The 21,272-nt window shown below is 41.1% G+C and overlaps 1 protein-coding gene across 14 annotated transcripts in view; it reads left to right on the top strand.

The window, feature by feature from the left end:
• Positions 1–21,272, top strand: part of LOC100703272 (ankyrin-3) — a 178,870-nt gene that overhangs the window by 147,849 nt on the left and 9,749 nt on the right. For 8 of the 14 annotated variants that reach the window (XM_019362289.2, XM_019362287.2, XM_019362288.2 and 5 more), the window contains 10 exons: positions 216–312; positions 404–632; positions 1,231–1,356; positions 2,597–2,719; positions 3,214–3,240; positions 3,834–3,918; positions 5,145–12,887; positions 14,995–15,069; positions 16,780–16,911; positions 17,066–17,209. In XM_019362289.2, coding sequence (XP_019217834.1) covers positions 216–312; positions 404–632; positions 1,231–1,356; positions 2,597–2,719; positions 3,214–3,240; positions 3,834–3,918; positions 5,145–12,887; positions 14,995–15,069; positions 16,780–16,911; positions 17,066–17,209 — 8,781 coding nt within the window. Of the gene's footprint in view, positions 1–215; positions 313–403; positions 633–1,230; positions 1,357–2,596; positions 2,720–3,213; positions 3,241–3,833; positions 3,919–5,144; positions 12,888–14,994; positions 15,070–16,779; positions 16,912–17,065; positions 17,210–19,493; positions 21,252–21,272 lie in introns of those variants that run through there. The other 6 variants (XM_025909615.1, XM_025909614.1, XM_025909613.1 and 3 more) reach the window with 4 other exon arrangements.

The raw sequence follows: 21,272 nt of genomic DNA, 5'->3' as shown, positions 1-21,272 counted from the left end.
AGAATGAACATTTCTGTGAAATGTTAAACGTTTGAAATCAACATCATATTTTAAATTTTTCTAACAAAAAGTGAATGAATAGCATTTAGGTAATTATCCAGTACTTTAATAACATTTGCATCTTACATGTCTTAAAGCATGTCAAGTTGAAAGTGGAATAGACATAAAGAAGAGCCTGATTTTTCCTAAACTTTATCTGGATAATTATCTGCCAGGTGGTACATCACCAGCACAGTGGGAAGACATCACAGGCACAACTCCTCTCACCTTTGTTAATGACTGCGTCTCCTTCACCACTAATGTTTCTGCCAGGTGAGATCAATTTTTCAAGTCATACATTTATATTTATGCATATATTAATCTCGGTCTTAAACACTGATCACTTTACTTGCTTCTTGTGCAGGTTCTGGTTAGCAGACTGCCACCAGATACCAGAGACGGTGGGCCTGGCCACGCAGCTCTACAGGGAGCTGATCTGTGTGCCCTACATGGCCAAGTTTGTGGTGTTTGCTAAGATGAATGACCCAGTGGAGTCCAGCCTGAGGTGCTTCTGTATGACGGATGACAAGGTGGATAAAACCCTGGAGCAGCAGGAGAACTTTGAGGAGGTGGCCAGGAGCAAAGACATAGAGGTATGAGGGTTAAGTGCAGTTTATTGAAGCATTTTTCTCAACATTAAATACAACTGATGTTACTTTTACTTTAATTATTCCCCAAATCCTATCAAGTATAACTCGTAGCACAGTTTAATCTATAATGAAATATTTTGTCATCTGTAAATTTATGCTTTTTGGAACGTATCAATGATTATTAGTGAAAGCATTATAATTATTCTATGAGGTTATTATAATGCTCTGGATCTACACACACGTCTAGAGCATTAGGAAAATTAGAAAGAAAATGGGAAATGCTGCTGAGGGTGATAAGGACAACTTAATCGAATAAAAGTTAAGAAATGAAGGAATTTAATAGTTTGATAAACTGGAAGAAAGAAAATAAGATTTAATTTTGCACTCCTTAGTTAACTAAAATAAATTTATATTTATTGCTGCATTAGGTTTGTGACACGTCTCACAGCGTGAAATCAGTTTCAGTGCTTAACACTGCTGAGCGTTAGGAAGTTTCAGCCTGGTGTCCTTAACTTTATCACAGAAACATTTCTTTATCTCTATTCTTGTAAATTTGTTTTATATTTTTATGTTGACTGTGAATGCTGTTTGTTTTATTCAGGTTCTGGAGGGCAGGCCTATATATGTGGATTGTTATGGGAACTTGGCTCCCCTGACCAAAGCTGGTCAGCAGTTAGTTCTTAACTTCTACGCCTTCAAGGAGAACCGGCTGCCTTTCTGCGTCAAGGTATCTTAACGTGTGCTCCAGCACCACCAGCACCTTTTGGCTAGGCTAGAATACAATGTTGGCTTCATAAATCTATATGGCAAAAACTTAGTGCAGTCCAAATACTGGCTAAAAGCTGTAGTAATGGTTAAGTTAGTTCTATTGTTGTTTACTGCCTTTACTGCTCTTATTCCAATTCAAAACCCAGTTCCTATTCTCGCTAAAGTTGTTAAATCAATCATTTTGCTTGTGTCATTTTGTATATCATCATTGTGAAAACTACACTTCTATGTGTGAATTATTATATCACATCACTGTAACAAAAATGAAGAGTACTAAAGCAGAAAAGTTGGACTATTTTTATGTTACACTCAAATTCTTAGCATCTTTCCTCTGTCTGATATAACATGCTACAATGCTGACTACTTTGTTTAACATGGTTTCAATTGGTGGTGTAGATGAAACAGGTGGACACAGGTGACGCGACCATGATAAGGTGGAGATGAGGTCACATGAATGAAAGAGTTGAAAGCAGAATGACAGATGAGCACTGAGATTTAAAGGACACACAACAGAGACTGATTGGCTCATAAAAGGCAGATGTAAAAATACAGATTGAGAAACAAAATTGTTGAAAGTGGAAGTGAAGCCCAAACACTCAGGAATAGTGAATACAGATCTTTTTTACTGAATTTATGAATAAGCTTTCATGAGTTTGGGTAAAATTTCTTGAGTGTTGGGATATCCATTAGACTTCCAGGGGTCAATCCTGGAAGGCTACTAGGATACCTTTTTTTCCTCTTACAAAAGCACCATAACAGATGAGAATTTGGTCAGGTGGAAGTATATTGACCAAATGTTGATTACATATAAAGTCTATGCAAAGATGGAAATCGAGAAATATTCACATGAATTTGCACCAGTTGACACAAAAAGAGATTCCCCCACAGACCGTGGACTATCCTGATCCCCATTTCTACTCCTCCTCCCATTGGATGTGAACATTTTGTGTATATAAATGTGTGTTTTTGTGAAAATAAAATGATAAGATTCCTTTATAAGGTGTTCTAGGTGCATAAAGGCTAAAAATGGGAAATTTTGGTCTGTTTGTAGATAGTTTCTAGGCAGACAGGCAAATAAAGAATCTACCACTAATACCCTAGTGCTGATAAAAAAAAACATATTTATATTAAAGTAAATCTGCAGTAACTACCACATTGTAAAAGAAAGGAGTTCAAAAAGAACCATTTTCTCACTGTAGGTCAGAGATCCCAGTCAAGAGCCGTGTGGTCGACTCACTTTCCTGAAAGAATGTAAGATCACGAAAGGCCTTCCACAAACTGCCGTGTGCAACCTGAACATCACGCTTCCCGCAGTGAAAAAGGTAAGGTAGTATACACCCACCATTCTCTGTTGTCACATCCATAACCATATTCATGGTTAGGGTAGTTTCAGCCCCGGATAGATGAAAGACAGAGAAAGACTTTGGCCAAATTGCCGCCACTGTGTCTTTTATCTGTTTAAAGCTTCTCTCTGTGTATATCGGTTACATCTGCAGTGGATTCTTGTCATTGGCTGTTTCATTTTGTTCCTACTCGCCTTTTGATTTGGATGCTTTTTGGCTGAGGGCTTGTGTGCAATGGTTTTTAATTATCAGGCTGGCTTTTCGTGGCTTCATTCTGCTGCTGAATGTTGGCGCTTTATGCTCTTTTTTTTTGTTTGGTCTGTTTTTTTTGGTTTTTGCTTTTTCCTTTGCTTAAGTGGCTCTCTTCTGAGTTGGAGCTTCTGTCAATCACTCCTTTTTCACCCCCTGTTTCTTTTCCCCCTGCTTTCCATTATGTTACTCCCCCTGTTCCTGCAATGCATCTTGGGAACCAGGAAACGGAGTCAGATGCCGAGGATGAGGTAAACCACACCCTCCCCACCCTGTGCTGTCCTCTGCGCTAGACCTATAGTGGCCCTGCTCTGCTCTTCATAGCCTTATTTTTTCCGCTTCTATAAGGGCATTACAGGCTTCTTCAAAGCAACTTTTAGCTGCTCAGTTTTGCATGATATATGGTAGAAATGAAAAACTACTTGTCTTATGTCCACTTCTTATCCCTTGCGTTCTATAGTATGTGATACAAATGGCTCTAGAGTTTACTTGTTCTTAAGATTCAGCATGTATTAACACTAGCTCCAAACTCATTATTTTCATTTTTAAGTACATGCAGTAGATAGTTTGTAGGCTTAGCTTGACAAACTCAAGCTAAAAGACTAGCTTGGCAAAGTAACATTTAATCTAAATAGTATAAGTACTTCCTAAATAGAAGATTAAAACCTCTTGTTGGTGCCATATTTTGCAGTCATATATGGGCTTTGTATTTAATGTCAGTGCAGACTGAAGGGTTTGCTTTAATTTGACATTGCAAGGTCCAGTTGTTGCTCATTTGGCAGCAATAGTCAATGTAGGGTGACCTAGAACTGATAGGTTTTTGTGTTGTTTGCTATTGTTGCAGACTGAAAAGCCAGATCGACAACGTCATACCTTTGCATCCCTAGCCTTACGTAAGCGCTACAGCTATCTGGCCGAGCCTGCACTGAGTGAGTTTGACATCTTCACTAACAAACCCTGTGATGAATTTAATTATGCCAAGTTTCGTGGATAAGTTAGTTAATTAACAGCTCTAATTAACCTGTAAAATACGTAATCAATATGTAGATCGGTGTGACTTATTTAATGTGCAAATGCATTATTTCTCATCCTACATGACACGCAGTGTCCACATGCTTGTTTACAAAGTGGTATATATTTTTGCATGGGTCAGTAAGTGGTTTTAAGTTTCTGTGCCATGCTTGCCCACATTGTGAGTTGTTGTTCTTCTGGGTTGATTTCCACTGCTGTGTTATACAAGTCAAATTTTTCCTTTGACTTACCAGGACCATGGTAATAGGCATTTTGGATGGAGGTCAAAGTAAAAATTTTTCTGTATTTCATTTGTCCCCTCTGAGTTTAAAGCTCTTTTTGGCTTTGTGATGAAGTAGCAGTTTTGTGTGGGACAAAAATGCATGTCGGAGGTCTTGAGTTTGGCTTTCTTTCAGGTGTTTATTTTAAGTTTTACCACAATCTTTGCTTGTCACCAATTTGATGCTGCATGACAAAATGGGCCAAAACTTTAGTCTTGGAAAACACATTTTGTCATATTTGTTTTAAGAGAAAATGAAAATGGAACTTTCAACAGCCATTGGCTCTGTTGGATCACAGTTTCTAAATTGTCTGAGGAATCTGTCATCATGTACTTTTTGGACCAAACAGATAAAAGGCACTTAAAAAGCGGATTGAAATTAGAGCCAGGACCCAAATGCTGATATTAGAGTTTCTAAAGTCCAAAGAGAGAAGTTGTTTTTGTGCTTATCCTGGTGCATTTGTCTTGCCATTTTTTCTGTTGTCAGTTGTTGGTCTACGCCATTGTCTTTGGAAATTTACTTTGCTGCTGTGTGTGCTCTCTTCTGTTTACTTCTTATGTTGTTTTTGCTGTTTTTTGATTCATTTACCAAACAGAAATCACACAGGAACACAACTGTTTTTTTTACTACATCTTTAGTCTGTAATTAAATATCTTACCTCATGTAACTGTTATTATTCCTTATTTAATACTAGGACTGTTTTACTGACCAACTCTTCCTCCTCTGATCTCCTCTTCTTTCACTTTTTTTTCTCCTTTACCTTCCCCCAACATGATTTTCTGTTTATCTTTACTGTTCTGCGTTTTTGTTGTTATTTTTTTGCCATTCCTTCTTCATCATTGTTCCTATGAATTCACCTGAAGAAACAGCAGTTGAACGAAGCGCAGCAACAAGAGCATTGCCTGCTGGTTACCCTCACAAACCTGTCTTTCCAACCAGACCTTGCCCACCATGGTCGACTGCTCCTATTACCGTCCCTGGCCAAACAAGGTCCGTCGGAATGGGGGGTGCCCTCATCTCTACCGATTCACCGGCAGCCTCACCAGCTGCTTCTCCACTGAAATCTACTTGGTCCCTCTCAGCCCCATCAGCTGCATGTCCCACAACTATAAAAGTTCCACCAGCACTTACCCTGTCATCCCCAGTCAAATCTGCCAGTGACATAGCGTCCTCATCCCCCATCCGTTCTTACAGGACTATGCCCTCACCCATTAAAACTGTAGTCCAGCAGGGTCAGTACCCTGTCCAGGGATCTACCAGCTTTGTGTCCTCTGGAAGTCCATGCAAACCTGCCACTGATCCAGCTTCTATCAAAAGTCTTGCTTCAGCATATACATCAAGGACTTCTCCACTTCACTCAATGCCCAATGGTTATATACCAGAAAAGTCTCCAGCTCCTGTTCCTTCTACAGCATCACCAAAGACATCGTACAGCATGTACAGTTCTAATCTACCTTTTAAAACTGCCCTTGGGTCCACAGTTGTGACAGATGCAGGGGCCCATACCCTTTCTTCTGTTAAAAGCATCTCCAGTCTGTCCTCTTTGAAAACATCTGTAGACTCAACACTCTCATCCCGAGGAGGGAGGACATCCATCTCATCTCTCTCCTCCACTGGCCAAACAACCATTGCTTCTTCAGAATTGTCCATGATGAATGGATCTGTCTCACCTGTAAAATATCCATCCTCTTCGTCCACTCCATCCTCCCCTTCTTCACGCCTTGTTTCAGAGAGAAGTAGCAGCCTTCAAGAGAGGATCCAGGCCACCACCCAGGCAGCAACCTCTGGTGTCAGCGCAGCCATAAATGAGGCTATAGACTCGTACTCTGTCTCAGGCTACGGCACTCTTAAGTCACTGTCGTCCTCACGTAGATCTGCAACAGCAAGCTCTGCTTATGGTTCTCTGAGATCTGTAGCTGCCTCCCCAAACACGGCAGTTTCATCTAATACAATGACTGTGCCTGTCTATTCACTGGTTAATGTCATCCCAGAGACCCCTGCCAAACCAGGACCTGGGTCTCTTAAGATGGCTCTTCCCGACCCCTCTCGCACCTCATCATCTTCATCTTCCTCTTTGTCTTCCTGTGTTACTACAACAAAAATAAATTCCCAGTTAAAATCCCCTCCATTTATCACACCACCCATTATCCACCCGACTGCAGCTTCTAACCAGGAGATATTAAAAGATGTAGCAGACATGAAAGAAGATCTGATTAGGATGACAGCTATTCTGCAGACAGACACACAGACTGCAGCTAAAACTGTCCAAACATCACATACTGGCACTCCCAAAGAGACTAAGTTAGAGGAAGAGGAGCCATATACTCTAGTGGAGAAAGTAAAAGAAGATTTAGTCAAAGTCAGTGAGATATTACAGAAAGATATCATTAGTGAAGCTAAAGAAAGAGCCTCAGAGGACGAATGGGAAGAATTTTCCAAAGATGAGATTGAAGAGGCGCAAAGAAGTGCCATCTCAGACTATTACCCTCCTTTTGATGAACACACACTTTTACTTAAGCACCAGTCAAGCAAAGAGTTAGAATTGGCTAAAGTAGTAGACTTTTTAACAAATGATATCGGTGCTAGCTCTCTCTCAAAAATGGCAGAGCTGAAATGTAGGTATGAGGAAGAGGCAAAAAGGGATGGGGAAGAGAAACAGAAACGTGTTCTCAAGCCATCCATGTCAATACAGGAGCACAAACTCAAAATGCCTCCACCAGTTTCAGGCATGCTCAGATCTCCCTCAGAGAAGGACCTAAGCAAACTTGCCGAGTCATATCAAGGGTCGGACACTATATTGGAATCGCCAGAGGATCTGTCTCATGAGCAGGATAAGAGTCCTCTGTCAGACAGTGGGTTTGAGACCAGGAGTGAAAAGACACCCTCTGCTCCCCAAAGTGCAGAGAGCACAGGACCTAAGCCTTTATTCACAGATTCCCCTATCCCCCCCTGCGTAACAGAGACCAGGACTGAAGTAGTCCATATTAGGAGCTATGAGCAGCCTGACGAGCTTTGTGAGCCTGGACTAATGGAAGAGGCTGCAACTGCTCTCCCTGCCATAGAACCACCTGAAGCAATTTCAGCAAGCTCCAGTAAAGCCCTACAGATGAAAATGCCTGAAGAGGACTCAATGAAAAGCATGTGTCTTAAAGAGGAAACCCACATTACTACTACTACCAGGATGGTCTATCACAAGCCCCAACTGACTGACGGTGCAGAGATGATAGAGGAGGCAATGTCAGTTAGAGATATCATGAAAGCTTTCCAGTCAGGTAGGGATCCGTCTAAAGATTTTGCAGGCCTTTTTGAACACAAAGCTAGCCAGGATTCTGTCAAAGGTGATGAGCTCACTCCTAGATTTCTTGACAGAGATGTTAAATCCAAACCCAAAGTTGAAAGGATAATTGAGGTTCACATTGAGAAGGGCCACAGCACTGCAGAACCGACTGAGGTCATTATCAGGGAAACCAAGAAACACCCTGAGCTTTATGTTTACAAAGGTGATCGGGGGATAAAGGAACTGACTGATTATGATGAAGCCCAACAAGAAGAAGAGGAGCTTGCTGTTGAAGAATCCCTGCCCACCTTCCTGGAAACATCTCGCGTTAATACTCCGGTGTCACAGGAAGAAGACAGTCGTCCGAGTTCTGCTCAACTCATAGCAGATGATTCATATAAAGCACTTAAACTGTTGAGCCAGCAGTCCATAGAATACTGTGATGATGAGCTATCAGAGATCCGAGGCGAGTCGTACAGGTTTGCTGAGAAAATGCTTCTCTCTGAAAAGCTTGATGCGACATCACTGAGCCAATCTGACACAGAGGATTCAGCACTGGTTTGTGACAAAATCCGCCACCTGGGTACTGAAGAAAGTAGTAGCCGTAGCACTGAGGGTGCAAGTCAGCAGCAAGGAAGCCCCAAAAGAGAGTTTGTCTCAAAGTCATCAAAAGATGGGTCTCCTAAATCTGCTAAATTCCTGCACAGGGATGATCCATCTCAGTTTGATAAGGTAACAGTGCTCCATTACTCCACAGAACAGGGCAGCCCTAAACATGCAGTTTGGATGCGTTTTACAGAGGATAAACATGACAGGAGCAGGGATAAGTTACTGTACGAGGATAGGGTGGACCAAACTGTAAAGGAAGCTGAAGAAAAACTCAGTGAAGTCTCACAGTTCTTCCGTGATAAAACGGAAAAGCTCAATGATGAGCTTCAGTCTCCTGAGAAAAAGCCTATAAAACGAGAGCTCAAGGATCCTAGGTCCTGGCCTAGCTCACCCAGCAGCAGCCCAGAGAAAACCCAGCAGAAACCCAAAGCAGAAGAGGTGTTCAGTAGAAGCAAACTCAGGGAGCCTTCAGTTGGTAAAATGTTTGGCAGCACCACAGCAGCTGAAAAGAAAAGCTCTAGTCTACCAAGCAGCCCACAGAAAACTGTTCTCTCTCATACTAGTGAGGATAAAATCAAACAACAGACAAAGTCCTGTGTGTCTGAACCCTCCTCTCCTGCTCATGTAAAATCAACATCCAAAGTGAGTGAAGTGAGAAAGAAGTTTGAATCGGAGGCTCAGAAAGTTAGTCAAAGTCAGTCTAGTCCAGCCAAAATTCCTCCTCCAGTACAGCCAAAACCGTCAATAAAGAAATTGCAGGAGAGCAAACTTCCCGTTTATCAGTTTTTTGCAGGAGGAAAAGTGTCAAAAGCACCTGAAACTTCAGAAGAAGTAAGCCCAAAAAAGGATGCTGAGAAGGACACAAATGGAAGTAAACCTGGTTTGATATCAGCATGCCCAAAAGTCCCAAAACTAGACAAGCCACCTAACAAAAACATCTCAGATGCCTCTGTACAAATCAGTGAAACCAAGACAGACAAAATAAGCACTAAAGGGAAGGATAGTCCATCCAGTGCAACTCAGGCAATTAAAGAAAGCAATAAAAGTCAGAAAGTTCAATCACCTATAATTCCTGACAGTGCTAAAATTCCAGAAAAAGCCACTGACAGTAAAAAATACCAACAAGTTACAAAAAGTGAAAGTGCTTCCAAAGAAATTATAACTGAGCTATTCAAAAAGGATGCAGAGGAAACACTAAATAAAAATCTTAGAAAAAAGACAGAATCTCAAATTCCTGTTAGAAATACATCCCTCTCTTTAGATAATGACCTCACTAAGAAACCAACAATAACTAGACCCTCACAGATACCAACACTACCTAAAACCAAAGTACAAAGTCATGAGACAGTCCCAGCCAAAACAGATCTAACATTTGAAATTCTTGATAATGCGCCCAAAGATTCAAATTCCAATAACCTTCCTAGCCCCATAGAAATGTTGGAGAAAGTCATAACACCTCCAACTGCTTCAACAACCAGAGAGAACTTCAAGGGCATAAAAACATTACCTGTTTATGTTGGCGTTCAGGTGGGTAGACAGGCAGAGAGGGAAGCTAAAGGAGCACTGTACAATGTCAAACAAAAATCAAACCTAGCCCTAAGCCCCATAAGCCCAGATGATGACACACTAGAGCAGGTTTCTTTCATTGACAGCTCAGGAAAAAGTCCCATTACACCGGAGACTCCCAGCTCGGAGGAGGTCAGCTATGATCTCACATGCAGGACCCCTGATGGCTTTATGGGATTCTTGCCAGGGAAACCAAGCCCCATCATGGAGGTATCTGAGGAATCAGAGGGAGATGACCAGGGCAAGGTTTTCTCTTTTAAAGAGGCCCTACCAGAAAGTAAAACCAGTATTTACTCTACCCAAGCAGACATAGCTAATGCCAATAAGGAAGAAATAAAAACTGATAATCAACACGAGTTGAGCATCAGCAATTTAAACCAACATGAAAGAGTCACTGGCATGCATGACGAAATAACAGGACAGGAGAAGCAACAAGCATCAAAAGACAAAGGTATTGCATATATTGAGTTCCCTCCCCCTCCTCCTCTGGACTCAAGTTCAGAAATGTCAGACCCAGAGAGAAAAGGTTCCTGTGCTTCTTCCGAGACCGAGACGGAAATGATGGAGGTGAATTTGCAGGAAGAACATGACAAGCATTTCCTGACCGAGCCAATTATACGAATACAGCCCCCATCCCCAGTGCCCCCTGGGGCAGATGACAGTCAGTCAAATGCTGACGAAGAGGATGATGAATCAATCTTCCAACCCATTCCTTGCAAGAAATTCACTTCTAAAGTTTCTGAGGAGGAGGACCAAAAGAAAGAGAAGGAAAAGGCATCTAAATCCAAAAAACATGACAAAAATGGAAATGGGCCCAATGGTGGCACGAATGGCACTAATGGTTCTAGTAATGGCTCAAAAGTTTCAAATGGCAAAGGAGAGGACTATGAATGTGAACAAAATGGAAATGACCAGTCAATTACAGACTGTTCAATTGCTACCACGGCTGAATTTTCCCATGACACTGATGCGACAGAAATAGACTCCCTCGATGGATATGAACTCCAAGATGAGGATGATGGCCTGTGTGAGCAGGCAGACTTACGGCTGTTTGGTCTTCCAGACAGCCGGAGAGATGTCTGGGCAACAGATACATTTAGGTCCTCTGATCGCTCTTTTCCCCAGACTAAACTGGAGGTTATTGAAGAGGAAAAAACCCCAGAGGAATGTCAAAAAGATATTATTGATAAAGAGATGGCCTCAAATGGTGAAAAGACTGATGGTGTTAGTAAAGATGGAGCTAAAAGTCAGGAACAAAAACTTTCAGATAAAGAGGGGTTTTCAGACACTTACTTTAGTTATAAGATAGAAGAGGAGTTTAATTCTCCTTTTAAGACTGTTGCCACCAAAGGGCTGGACTTTGACCCTTGGCCCAGTAAAGGTGGAGAAGAAGTCGTTGATATGGGAGGGACACGGGGAAACAATGGTGAGCCTAAGCCTTTTGGACTGGCAGTCGACGACCAGTCCCAGGCCACAACACCAGACACTACCCCAGCCCGAACTCCAACGGATGATAGCACGCCGACGAGCGAGCCAAATCCATTCCCCTTCCATGAAGGGAAGATGTTTGAGATGACACGCAGTGGTGCGATTGACATGAGCAAGAGGGACATGGTGGAGGAGAGGCTCCAGTTTTTTCAGATTGGTGAGCATTATTACGCAGCGGGCAGGTACAGGGTCAGGGACACTGAAGTAGATGGGAGGGAGCAGTTTTATATTCAGGAACCCACAAATACCTTCTCAGTCCCCCAAGTACCCATTCAGACTACTACTGTCCAACTAGAAATATCAAATCAGGCTAGCAGTTATAGCACATGTACAAACTCATTCTGTAACACCAAGCCTAAATTCTCCACTTTTAGAACTGAATTCACGCTGTCATCTGATAAAACATCCAGTGCCTCAAACAGCACTGCTAAAAGTGGAACACCAAGCACCTTTGATCATTGTAAAGACAAAACCTCAGGGGCAACTGTAGATAGTTTTTACCATGCAACATCAAATTACACAGACTATTTTAATTTTTGTGCATCAAACATTACTCCAGATAGGTCCAAACAGACGGATCATTTGGCATGGACCTCAGAGTTTCAAAACACAGTTTACCAAAGTACAGATTATTCTTCTGCACCTTTGCAACAGATTAGCAATTTGCAAACATCAAGCGACAATATCAGTAGCAATATCCCAGAGTGCCATTCAGATGTCTTTCAGACTGGCAGTGTCATGTACAATGTGTTGTCCTCTTTAAGATCCACTCTGCAAGAGGTCAGCAGGATAGAAGCTTCCTTCAGCCAGTTAAATGAAAGCAGATGTGAAGGCAGGGGTTTTTCTAATGTAGCAATAATAAACACTGAAGCCAAAAAGGTCAAAAGCCAGATATTCAAGTCCAGGTTACCACTGAGGGTACCCTGTCAAAAACTATGCAGTCATAGTGAACTGGTGACGAAAGACAAGTCACAAAAAAATGATAAAGTCCTACTTAGGAAACATGGAATGCTTAAAATCAGGGAACGATTAGATCCTTTTAAGACTTTATTACCAAGGTCGAAAATTCCAGTGTTAAAAGCCATTAAATACCCTTCTTATTTGCAAGAGCAGAAGCAGGTCAGTACTAAATCTACAGTTAGGGGTAGGAGCAATAACTCTGCCAGGGATGGTAAGCAGCTAGCTAAAAGCAAACCCATTTTGATAAAAACCACCAGTAGAAGTACAACAAAAGAGATGGGGAGAAAGAACAGCACAGTGTCAAAATGTTTTAAAGCAAAGTCTGTCAGTAGCCAGATAGCCAAGTCTTCGGACAAAACCATTTCCAAGGAGGCTGAAGCAAAGTTAGAGGGGAAAACACTGCTCACTGAGGATGAAGAGAGCTGCAGCCTCAGCACTACCAGGAACACTTCCTTGTCACAACCATCTAGAGCTTCTAGAAGTTCCTGCCCTTCACGCACCTCTACCTCCACCTCCACCAGCACCACTACATCAACATCATCTCCTGTAGATGTGAGAGCTGAGGTTGAGCAGGCCAGCAGTAAGAGGATGAGGAGGAGCATGAGGAAAAGTAGGCGGACACTTGGAGGGAAGGAGCAAGAGCAGAAGGAGGAAGGGAGTCAGGTTGATCAACCAATCCCCGCTCCTGTCACGGAGAACGAGACTAGTTTGTAAACTCTTTCTAAAAACTTGTTATACTTTACCTTTCTCTCTATGAGATGCATGCAGCCGTTGTGGGTGCTTGTGATGTGACTTTGTAATGTAGCCGTCATTTCTTCTTCCTGTCATTCTTGTTATGTGTCCTGTGCTGTCTGATTTGTTCAGATAGAGGCTACAACATGGAGAATCTGTCACAGGCTCTTTCGGTAGAGCAGAAGATTTTCGCATAATTTAAGGTTTTAATTCTTTTAGGAAACAGGATATCACTTAATAACATCATAGAAGTACTGTTCTGGTGGACAGAGCTTTATGAAAGCAAGGTCTTTGGATAGAAACCGGTACAAGCAATTAAATTTCAATATCAGGAAGCACCTTTTAGTTGTCATAAATGGTTGCAAAAGCACCTCTGGGAGGCTAAGTTAGTGAGTGTACATTCCTTTCACAATAAGACGAAGTTAGCTTTGCACTGACCCACATAACACAACACCACGGCACTCACCTTCACTCTAGATGTGTCTGAGATCTAGACTGTTTGGGGGAAATATGAAGGTGTGTTTGTTTTGATCTGCTTGCCTGGTTTGTAGATATGTTTGGTGGTACTTTTGCTCTGTGAAATCACTGTGAAAACAATACATCGGCTGAACTTGACAATCACTTGAATAACAGCTACACAAGGGCATGTCAGTGTAGTTAGCCACTGGCACTTTGTTGTAGCTAGATTGCTTTTGATTTCAAGTTTAAGCTATGAATTGTTTTTATCAGTGAGTGGGAATGTTGCTTGATGGTAGATTGTTTGTGGTTAGTTATGTGATACTCTGAACTCTAATTACGGAAACTAATACTACTAAATATCAAACTTATTAATGTAAAAATGTCATTGAGAATTTTTCTGGCCTCACAGATTCTCAAATCTTTGATTCCCCTTGATATTATCAGCCACCCGTAAGCCTAAAAATAGTTAATATAATGATTCAGTTACATTAAGACCTAATATTTAGTACACTGAACTAAAGAAAATAAACTGAATATAAAAGAACAGGTCTGCAAAGTAATGTCAGTGTGGAAGAGTTTGACACCTGCATTCCTTCTAATGGCCAGCAAGGAGCATCTTCTGTCTTTGCAAAAAGAAATCCGATTGGTTTTAAGTTGAATCCGCCTCAAGGCACTTTGCATAGTAAGCCAAAAACTCAGCAGTAAAACAGAGAAAATCCCAACAATCAGCCAACCCCCTATGAGCAAGCACTTGGCAACAGTGGGAAGAAAAAACTCCCTTTTGCCAGGAAGAAACCTCAGAGTAGAAGCAGGCTCAGTGAGGAGGAACCATCTGCCACGACAGGTTGGAATGAAGGGTGCATCTAATTGTAAAGTTGTCATATTTTAAAGAACTGATCAAAATGTAATCAAGTAATGCTTCATTATAGTTGTATGTTTTAATACTTCTTTTTAAATGTAGGTTAGAGTAAGTAACATTAGAGTTACTTCTTTTAAAGGTTGCATAATCAAAACTGTGCAAATGTTTCCCATCCCTGGGTACAGATGATGTGGAGGCCCACACAAGGTCTGGAAATGAAATCAAAAGCTGTAGAATATAGCCCTTAAAACATCTCATTAGAGAGCTTCAGCAGTTGTGGTAGGTTTTGTGTTAAGCTAAGTAAACCATAGACTATGACTAAATTAATACCAAACAGACAGATAGTATTGGATTCCTTGTCATCCAGTTTTCATCAAAAGAGCAGAAAAAATCCTAAAACTATTTAAATAAGCATTTAGTTTCTTAACAGAACATTGAGGTTTGTCAGGCCAGAAAATCTCTTTTTTTCTTAGAAGTGAGATGTGGGACAGTGAGCTAAAGTTGGTCTTTCTTTGTTCTGTTTAATATAAACACTGCATTAAAAACAAATGTTCATTAAGTAGTTATTTAGCAGGTTACATCAAGGTGAAAGGTCCAAAACAGACAAACTTAAAGTTCACAATCCCAATCTGTTACTTTCATTACATTCTCTGAGTCTCTGTGTGTGTCTCTCACTGAGAACCACATGTGATTCATTTGGAAATTTCTGTCATTACATAACACTAACTGTTTGTACCCTGCCCTTCCTTGCTTCCTCGCACAGGCCCTCACAGTCCCTGTGAGAGAACAGACCTCCGCATGGCGATAGTAGCTGACCACCTTGGACTCAGTTGGACTGGTGAGTCTGAACACATCTCCCCCTTTTTTTTTTTGTTTGTTTACTTTCACATTGTGTAAAAATTAAGCCAAACAGAACCACAAAGTGATGTAAGAAAAATGATTATCATAAAATGTGAGAATTTTTAAGGCTGAAGGAATGATCTGGACTGAAACGGGCTCTAGGTGTCAATTTTTAAGGGTTTGTTGCCACCTGGTGGACGTATACTATAAAAACGTCTTAACTGAGCAGTACTACAGTGGTATTTATAGCCACATAATACTACAGCATCATTGGTACATAGCATATAACAAAAAATAACTAAAAAACTTCTCATGTTTGGATGTTTTTCAAACTGTGAAGATACTTAACTGCTGAATACATGTAGGAGATACTAGGATTTGAAAGGGTGAAGAAAATATATAAAGCAATGAAAGCTTCATTGATTTTAAGGAGCATAAAGCTTTGTTACATCTTTATATTTGAGTGTATTTTTAGAGGAATAGCAGGCGTATATTTTACTTGAGCAGCGATTAGGGCGTGGCCCCTGCGGCCGCCTGCACTGCAGCACTTTGCCCCACGCCTACCAGCATTTGTGCGAATGGCTGTGAGTGCACTGCAAACGTATGTCCGCTGAATGAGTGCCCAGCTGAGAGAAGGAATCTAATCCATATTTAATGTGTGTTCCAATTGCAGAGCTGCAGTGAACCATCAGACCTGCTGAACATTAGCTTCTCGTGGGTTTAGATTTAGAGTCGTAATTCTAGTCCTTCATTAGCTGCAGACTGTGTCTGACACATTGTTTGGCAGTAATTCATTTCGGTGCTGCAGTTTAATCAGTGTATCAGCACATCCGTCACCTCCTGCTTTGTAGGCAATCAAGTGTAGCCTGTAACATGGGCCCAGATCAGATGTAAATGATGCAAACATGAAAACTAATTCAAAATGCCACTTTCTCCACATGCATTTTCTAGCTAAATACTGTTGCTGTATTTGTTTTTCTACACATTTTCCTTTGTTAGGCATGATACTGTCAGATTTATCAACTAGAGAGCAATCGCTATAAACGGAGATCTTCATATGAACGTGCCAGATCTGTAAGCTAGGGACACCTTTTCTGTTTGCTTTCTCTTTGTAGTATGAGTTCTAGTCACGTTTGAGCAGGCTTTGGCATGCATGCCAGTAAATAGTGATAAAGTGAAATGATCGTCTATTGTCTCACAATGATTTAACTTTACAAAAAAGAAGGAAGCGATGCATCGCACTGGCATCAGATGCAGCAAAACTCCAGAGCAACAGAGGCACACCACCCACATTCTTACCACAGGTGTAAATGCTGGCAATGGCAGTGGCATCACGCTTGCAAGCAGTTCTCCAGAAAACCAACAACACGTCGTGTCAGCTTGACATGGACAATGTTGTGCATAGGTTGAATGCTGACTGGTTAAAAAGAGGGAACAAGAGAGAACAAGAAAGGGAACAATAGCTCAATTTTTTTTTTTTTAAAAGATAAGATAAAAAAGATTTTTTTAAAACTAATGGCACTTAGTTTCACTTTAGCTCTTTGTATGTTTGAGTTTCGCTTGTGTGAATGGATGGCTGTGGGACTAACAAGAGCATGAGTAAGCGTAGCCCACAGACCAGATAAAACAAAACATGTAACTTTGGTGGTAAATAATGTCCTGTTGTAGAACTCCAGCCCTGCAATTCATCTATATGCTGCTGTTACAGAGCTGGCCAGGGAGCTGGATTTCTCTGTGGATGAGATCAACTTGATCAGAGTGGAAAACCCCAATTCCCTGACGGCACAGAGCTTCATGCTCCTAAAGAAATGGGTGCACAGGGACGGTAAAAATGCCACAAGTAAGTACAGAAGTAGATATGGCTGCTGAAATTCATACTCATATACATTTCGGTTGCTGGTTTATGAGAAAACGAATCAATAAAAGGACATTATCAATGTTTGTGAGGCCACAACATCACCTTATGAAGTAATTCCTGTCTCTCTCCTCCCCAGCGGATGCTTTAACCGCGGTGCTGACTAAGATCAATCGGTTGGATATTGTGACTTTGCTGGAAGGGCCCATATTTGACTACGGTAACATTTCAGGCACACGCTGCTTTGCCGATGATAACGCAGTATTCCCGGATCAGTCCGATGGTAAAGTGTAGCCCACCCTAGCTGAACTCAGTCTATCTCTCAGTCTATCCCTTCACCCTTCTTCACCACCTCTCTCAGCCAGAGGCAGTCGGACATGACTGCGTAAATAAATATTGAACCAATCAGGCTTGACTAAACTGTGGAAGTTAATGACCAAAGTGAATTAATGCTCCAGCAGGTTCATTGAGTTCATGTCAGATAATGGACCGTCAGGTAGTAAACGCACTGGAGCCGTGTTTATTGAGCAGTCAGCTTGTTCGTTCACCAACACAGGCCAGTGCAATTCGTTCATAGCACTCAGTCTTTGGAACTGTAATGACAAGTGACAGATTGATAGAAATTCGTTCCCATATTATTGATTTTAATTCAGCGCAGGAAACTCTGTACCATTTTTGGGTGCATGAAACTTATAATATGTTTCATTGTTTTTGTCAGATGTACAAAAGCATGATGAAGGAAATGAATGCCGCCTCTGTCCCCGCTGATAAATGCATTTTTTTGACATCTTGAAATGAATTTTTCAGATGGGGCAGGGCACTGCTTTGTAATTTGGTTTAACAATAGTTATGTTTATGTGTGTTTTTATAATTAAACACAGCCATGACATGAGGATACATGAAAACATAATTATAACAACCAATTTTTAACAATGGCATGCTTGCTTTAAGCAGTATGGCAGACCCTTTTCTCTCCCTCTTCTGTATTTCTCTCTTTCCTCTTGTATGAAAATGAAGTATGGCAGCAGTTTGTGACTCTGACAGACACATTGAAGGCCATTTCAGAACTTTTACCATAATGTGCCGTTTCCTTCCTCACATTGCAGATAGGTTCTCAAGTACATTTCAAATGAAAATGCTTTATTGTTAGTCCTCTGTGTTTTTAAGACCACTGTAGTCACTTTTTATATACAAAATACTGTATTTTCTTTTATTAATTTGACAGTTTTCCACTTTAAAAACACATTGTTAATATATCATTAGATAACTATATTTCAATAAGGAGAGATTACTTGGAAGAATTGAACATGATTTATTGAGATGGAGAAATTCATGTATTCGGCGATTAGACTCTGATGACCCATTATAGCAGAAGAAAATTCCAGCGGTGATGGATTTAGGACAGGACCCCCTGGAGTCTAGACACTGATGGTGGTGAAGATGAAGACTGAGGCTTAAATAGAGCTCTGGCTGAGGTGGAGATGGGGAGGTGGTGGGTTGCATGAAAGAGAGCCTGAAAGGTAGAATGACAAGAAGATGATCGGACTAAAGAAATGATGTCAGATTATTGAGATTGACAGCGTGGGAAAGCGGTAAACATGTAAACAGAAAAGAAGCTGAACGCCCAGGAATGCAAGCAGATGAGTGATTACAGATCTTCCTTATTGAACTTAAGCACAAGCTTCATAAAACAGGGGTAGAGCCAAAGGGTGGACACGGGGAGCAGCACTGCAGGCTGAAGATTGCCAATCCCTTTGACAACTCAACAACCACCACATAGTATCAGAGGACTGAAAAGAAAAGCATGTCAGAATCAGCATATAATAAACAGCATAATTATATTCACGAATGTCTTCAGTTAAAGCAGTAACAATGCTTTTTTATTTCTCTAGCCTGTCTTTTGTCCCTGGCTATTACTGCAGTTCTATTAACCGACTGCTAGTTTTTATTTAAGGAAGTACAGTTTAACATGATTAAAATTAGCACGAGTAATGATGACTAATTATTAACTTCTGTCACCAAATGCAATGCCAACCTTTTTCCCATCGATATTACAGAACCATTGCTATGAATGTTGTACAGTAAAATACATTTTTCACTTTAAAACACTTTAAAACAAAATTCTGAAATGGTCTCATTTCCAGTCTGTCTAATGAGGTTTTCTTGAAGTCATCTTAACACAAGGATCAGTGTTCCTGTTGCCTTGAATAACGACAGACCTGAGGTGATCTTTTTGCAAAGATGATTTCAAGGGGAACCGACTTAAGTAGATTAACAAAATGCATGGCTATGGCTTTGTGTGAAGGGCTGCCTGCTCTGTTGTTGTTGACTCACATTAATACACTTCTAACACTCTTTAAATGGGCGAAGCCTTTTCAACACATCCAGAAGTGGTTTTTTATTTTTTGATGACTTGCACATTTGGTTTTGGATGTGCTCTGCTCCACACGGCACTCACAGATGAGTTGAAAATGAAACGCCTTTTTTCAAAGTGTACAGTGTATACTAATGCTTCTGTGTCACTGCTGTTAGCTATGTGATACCTGTCATCTCCTGGTTCCTCCCAGCCTCCCAGCCTCTACGCTCCACTGTAGCTTCCTCTGCTTTGAGACCAGCAGACTCCCTGCCTCTTCATCCTCCTCTTCCTCTTGCTTCTGAGTGACTAATTTCCACAGCAAATGCCCTTGTCTACTGAGCAGCACTAATCAGCTACTTCCCACCAATGGCTACCTTTTGCTAACCTCAGCAGCTTCAGGATCCAGTCATAGCTTCTGCTCCCACCCTTGCAGTTGAGTAGAATAAGACTAGAACAGCACAGTCTGTCATTACTAACAGCTTTCTACAGGTTGTGGAGGAATCTAGCAATCTTACAGCTCTTTGGTGAGAGTTTAAGATCGCTCTTGTCAGCCTCTGCGCAAGCTGGATGACACTGAGAGCTAATTGCTGTCAAGGCCCATTTCAGATGCTCTTATCCATGGCATAGAAGTGCTCCAGGGGAGTCTCTAACAGTAAAGATCATTTAACCCAATGTACATTTGCCAAACCAAACCTTAAAGACTATCAAGTCTTAAAAAAATCAATTTAAGGTTGAGAAGTTATTGTTTGGTTTGGCAAATGTGAATCATGGCCATTCTTCTGAACTTTTCGATGTGAAACATTCAGGACCTTTTTCCATGAAACAGTCTAAACATTGGTGGCATACTGTGTAATTTCCTTTTAGTAAGAAATCTGATTTGAGGTGTTATCATAAGGTTCTGCAACTTTGTCCACAAACCATACTTGATCTGAATTTAATCAGATTTCGACATCACGTCCTTTTGCACCAATAGACCGCTTTCAACTGGCTGCCATTTTTAGGTCACTCCGTGAAAGTCGTTCTGACTGCTGACTGTGATTTCAGCATGAACCTCAAACTTGCAGATTGAGCCTACATGACCTTTTGACTTTAACATCATTGGTGATGAGAGTTTTTCACCTACAATCTAGAGACAAAACAGCAGTTATGAATGTACAAAGAACAGGAAAAACTTGAGCAACTAATGTATTTGCCTCCCAAGAAAAATATGACACATAAATGCATAAATGCTGGCAATGTGTCGGCCGCTCACATCGAAAGATTCACCACAGATGTGAGATTGATCCTGGGGAGCAGGATCAGGCATCCTTTAGATGTCTTTGAAGGATGACGAGTTCTGATGGGGGAACTTCAAGGAAGCCATCTTATACCAGCAAATAGTGGATTAAAAAGGAAGAAATAACAAAATCACCTGCTCTACTCATCTGATTTGGATCCCTGCAACTTTAGTCATTTTGCCTAAATGATTTGAGATAGAGTCATTTTTATGATAGACTGGAGGAGATTCAGTGCGCATCACAGAGGCACAAGTGCACATGGTCAGAATGGGACTTTCATGGAGCGATCTACAGAACAGCACATGCAGGTTTTATGGACAGGGTCACAAAACCTCATACTTTAGTATGCTCTGCATAAAATTAGTAAAAGTCTGGATTTCTCTTAGAGAGTGGCGGTATTAGAACTTGGAATTTATAGAGTCTAGACTTTTAGTATGTCCAAGCATTTGCCCTTTCTCTTTTTATAAACATCTCCTCCTCTTTAAACATCCTAGACTGTAAAACCTCAGTTTTCCAGCGAGATCTGAAATTATTTTTACTACCCTGGGGTGAAGGGCCCAAAAAGATGATACTCCTGCTGACTATGATGCCTCTTCTTGCTTATCAGCTGAGATGAGCAACCCGTTGAGTCCTATGCTCAATCTCTTCGCTTCTGCAGCTTCGTAGATTTTAAGCCTTCATCAGTCACATGTTCACTTCATTGTCTGTGTTTG

The sequence above is a fragment of the Oreochromis niloticus genome, linkage group LG8, assembly GCF_001858045.2.
Source record: "Oreochromis niloticus isolate F11D_XX linkage group LG8, O_niloticus_UMD_NMBU, whole genome shotgun sequence".
Taxonomy (NCBI): Eukaryota; Metazoa; Chordata; class Actinopteri; order Cichliformes; family Cichlidae; genus Oreochromis; species Oreochromis niloticus.
Note: the sequence above shows the minus strand (reverse complement) of the source record. Positions and strands in the feature narration are given on the sequence as shown.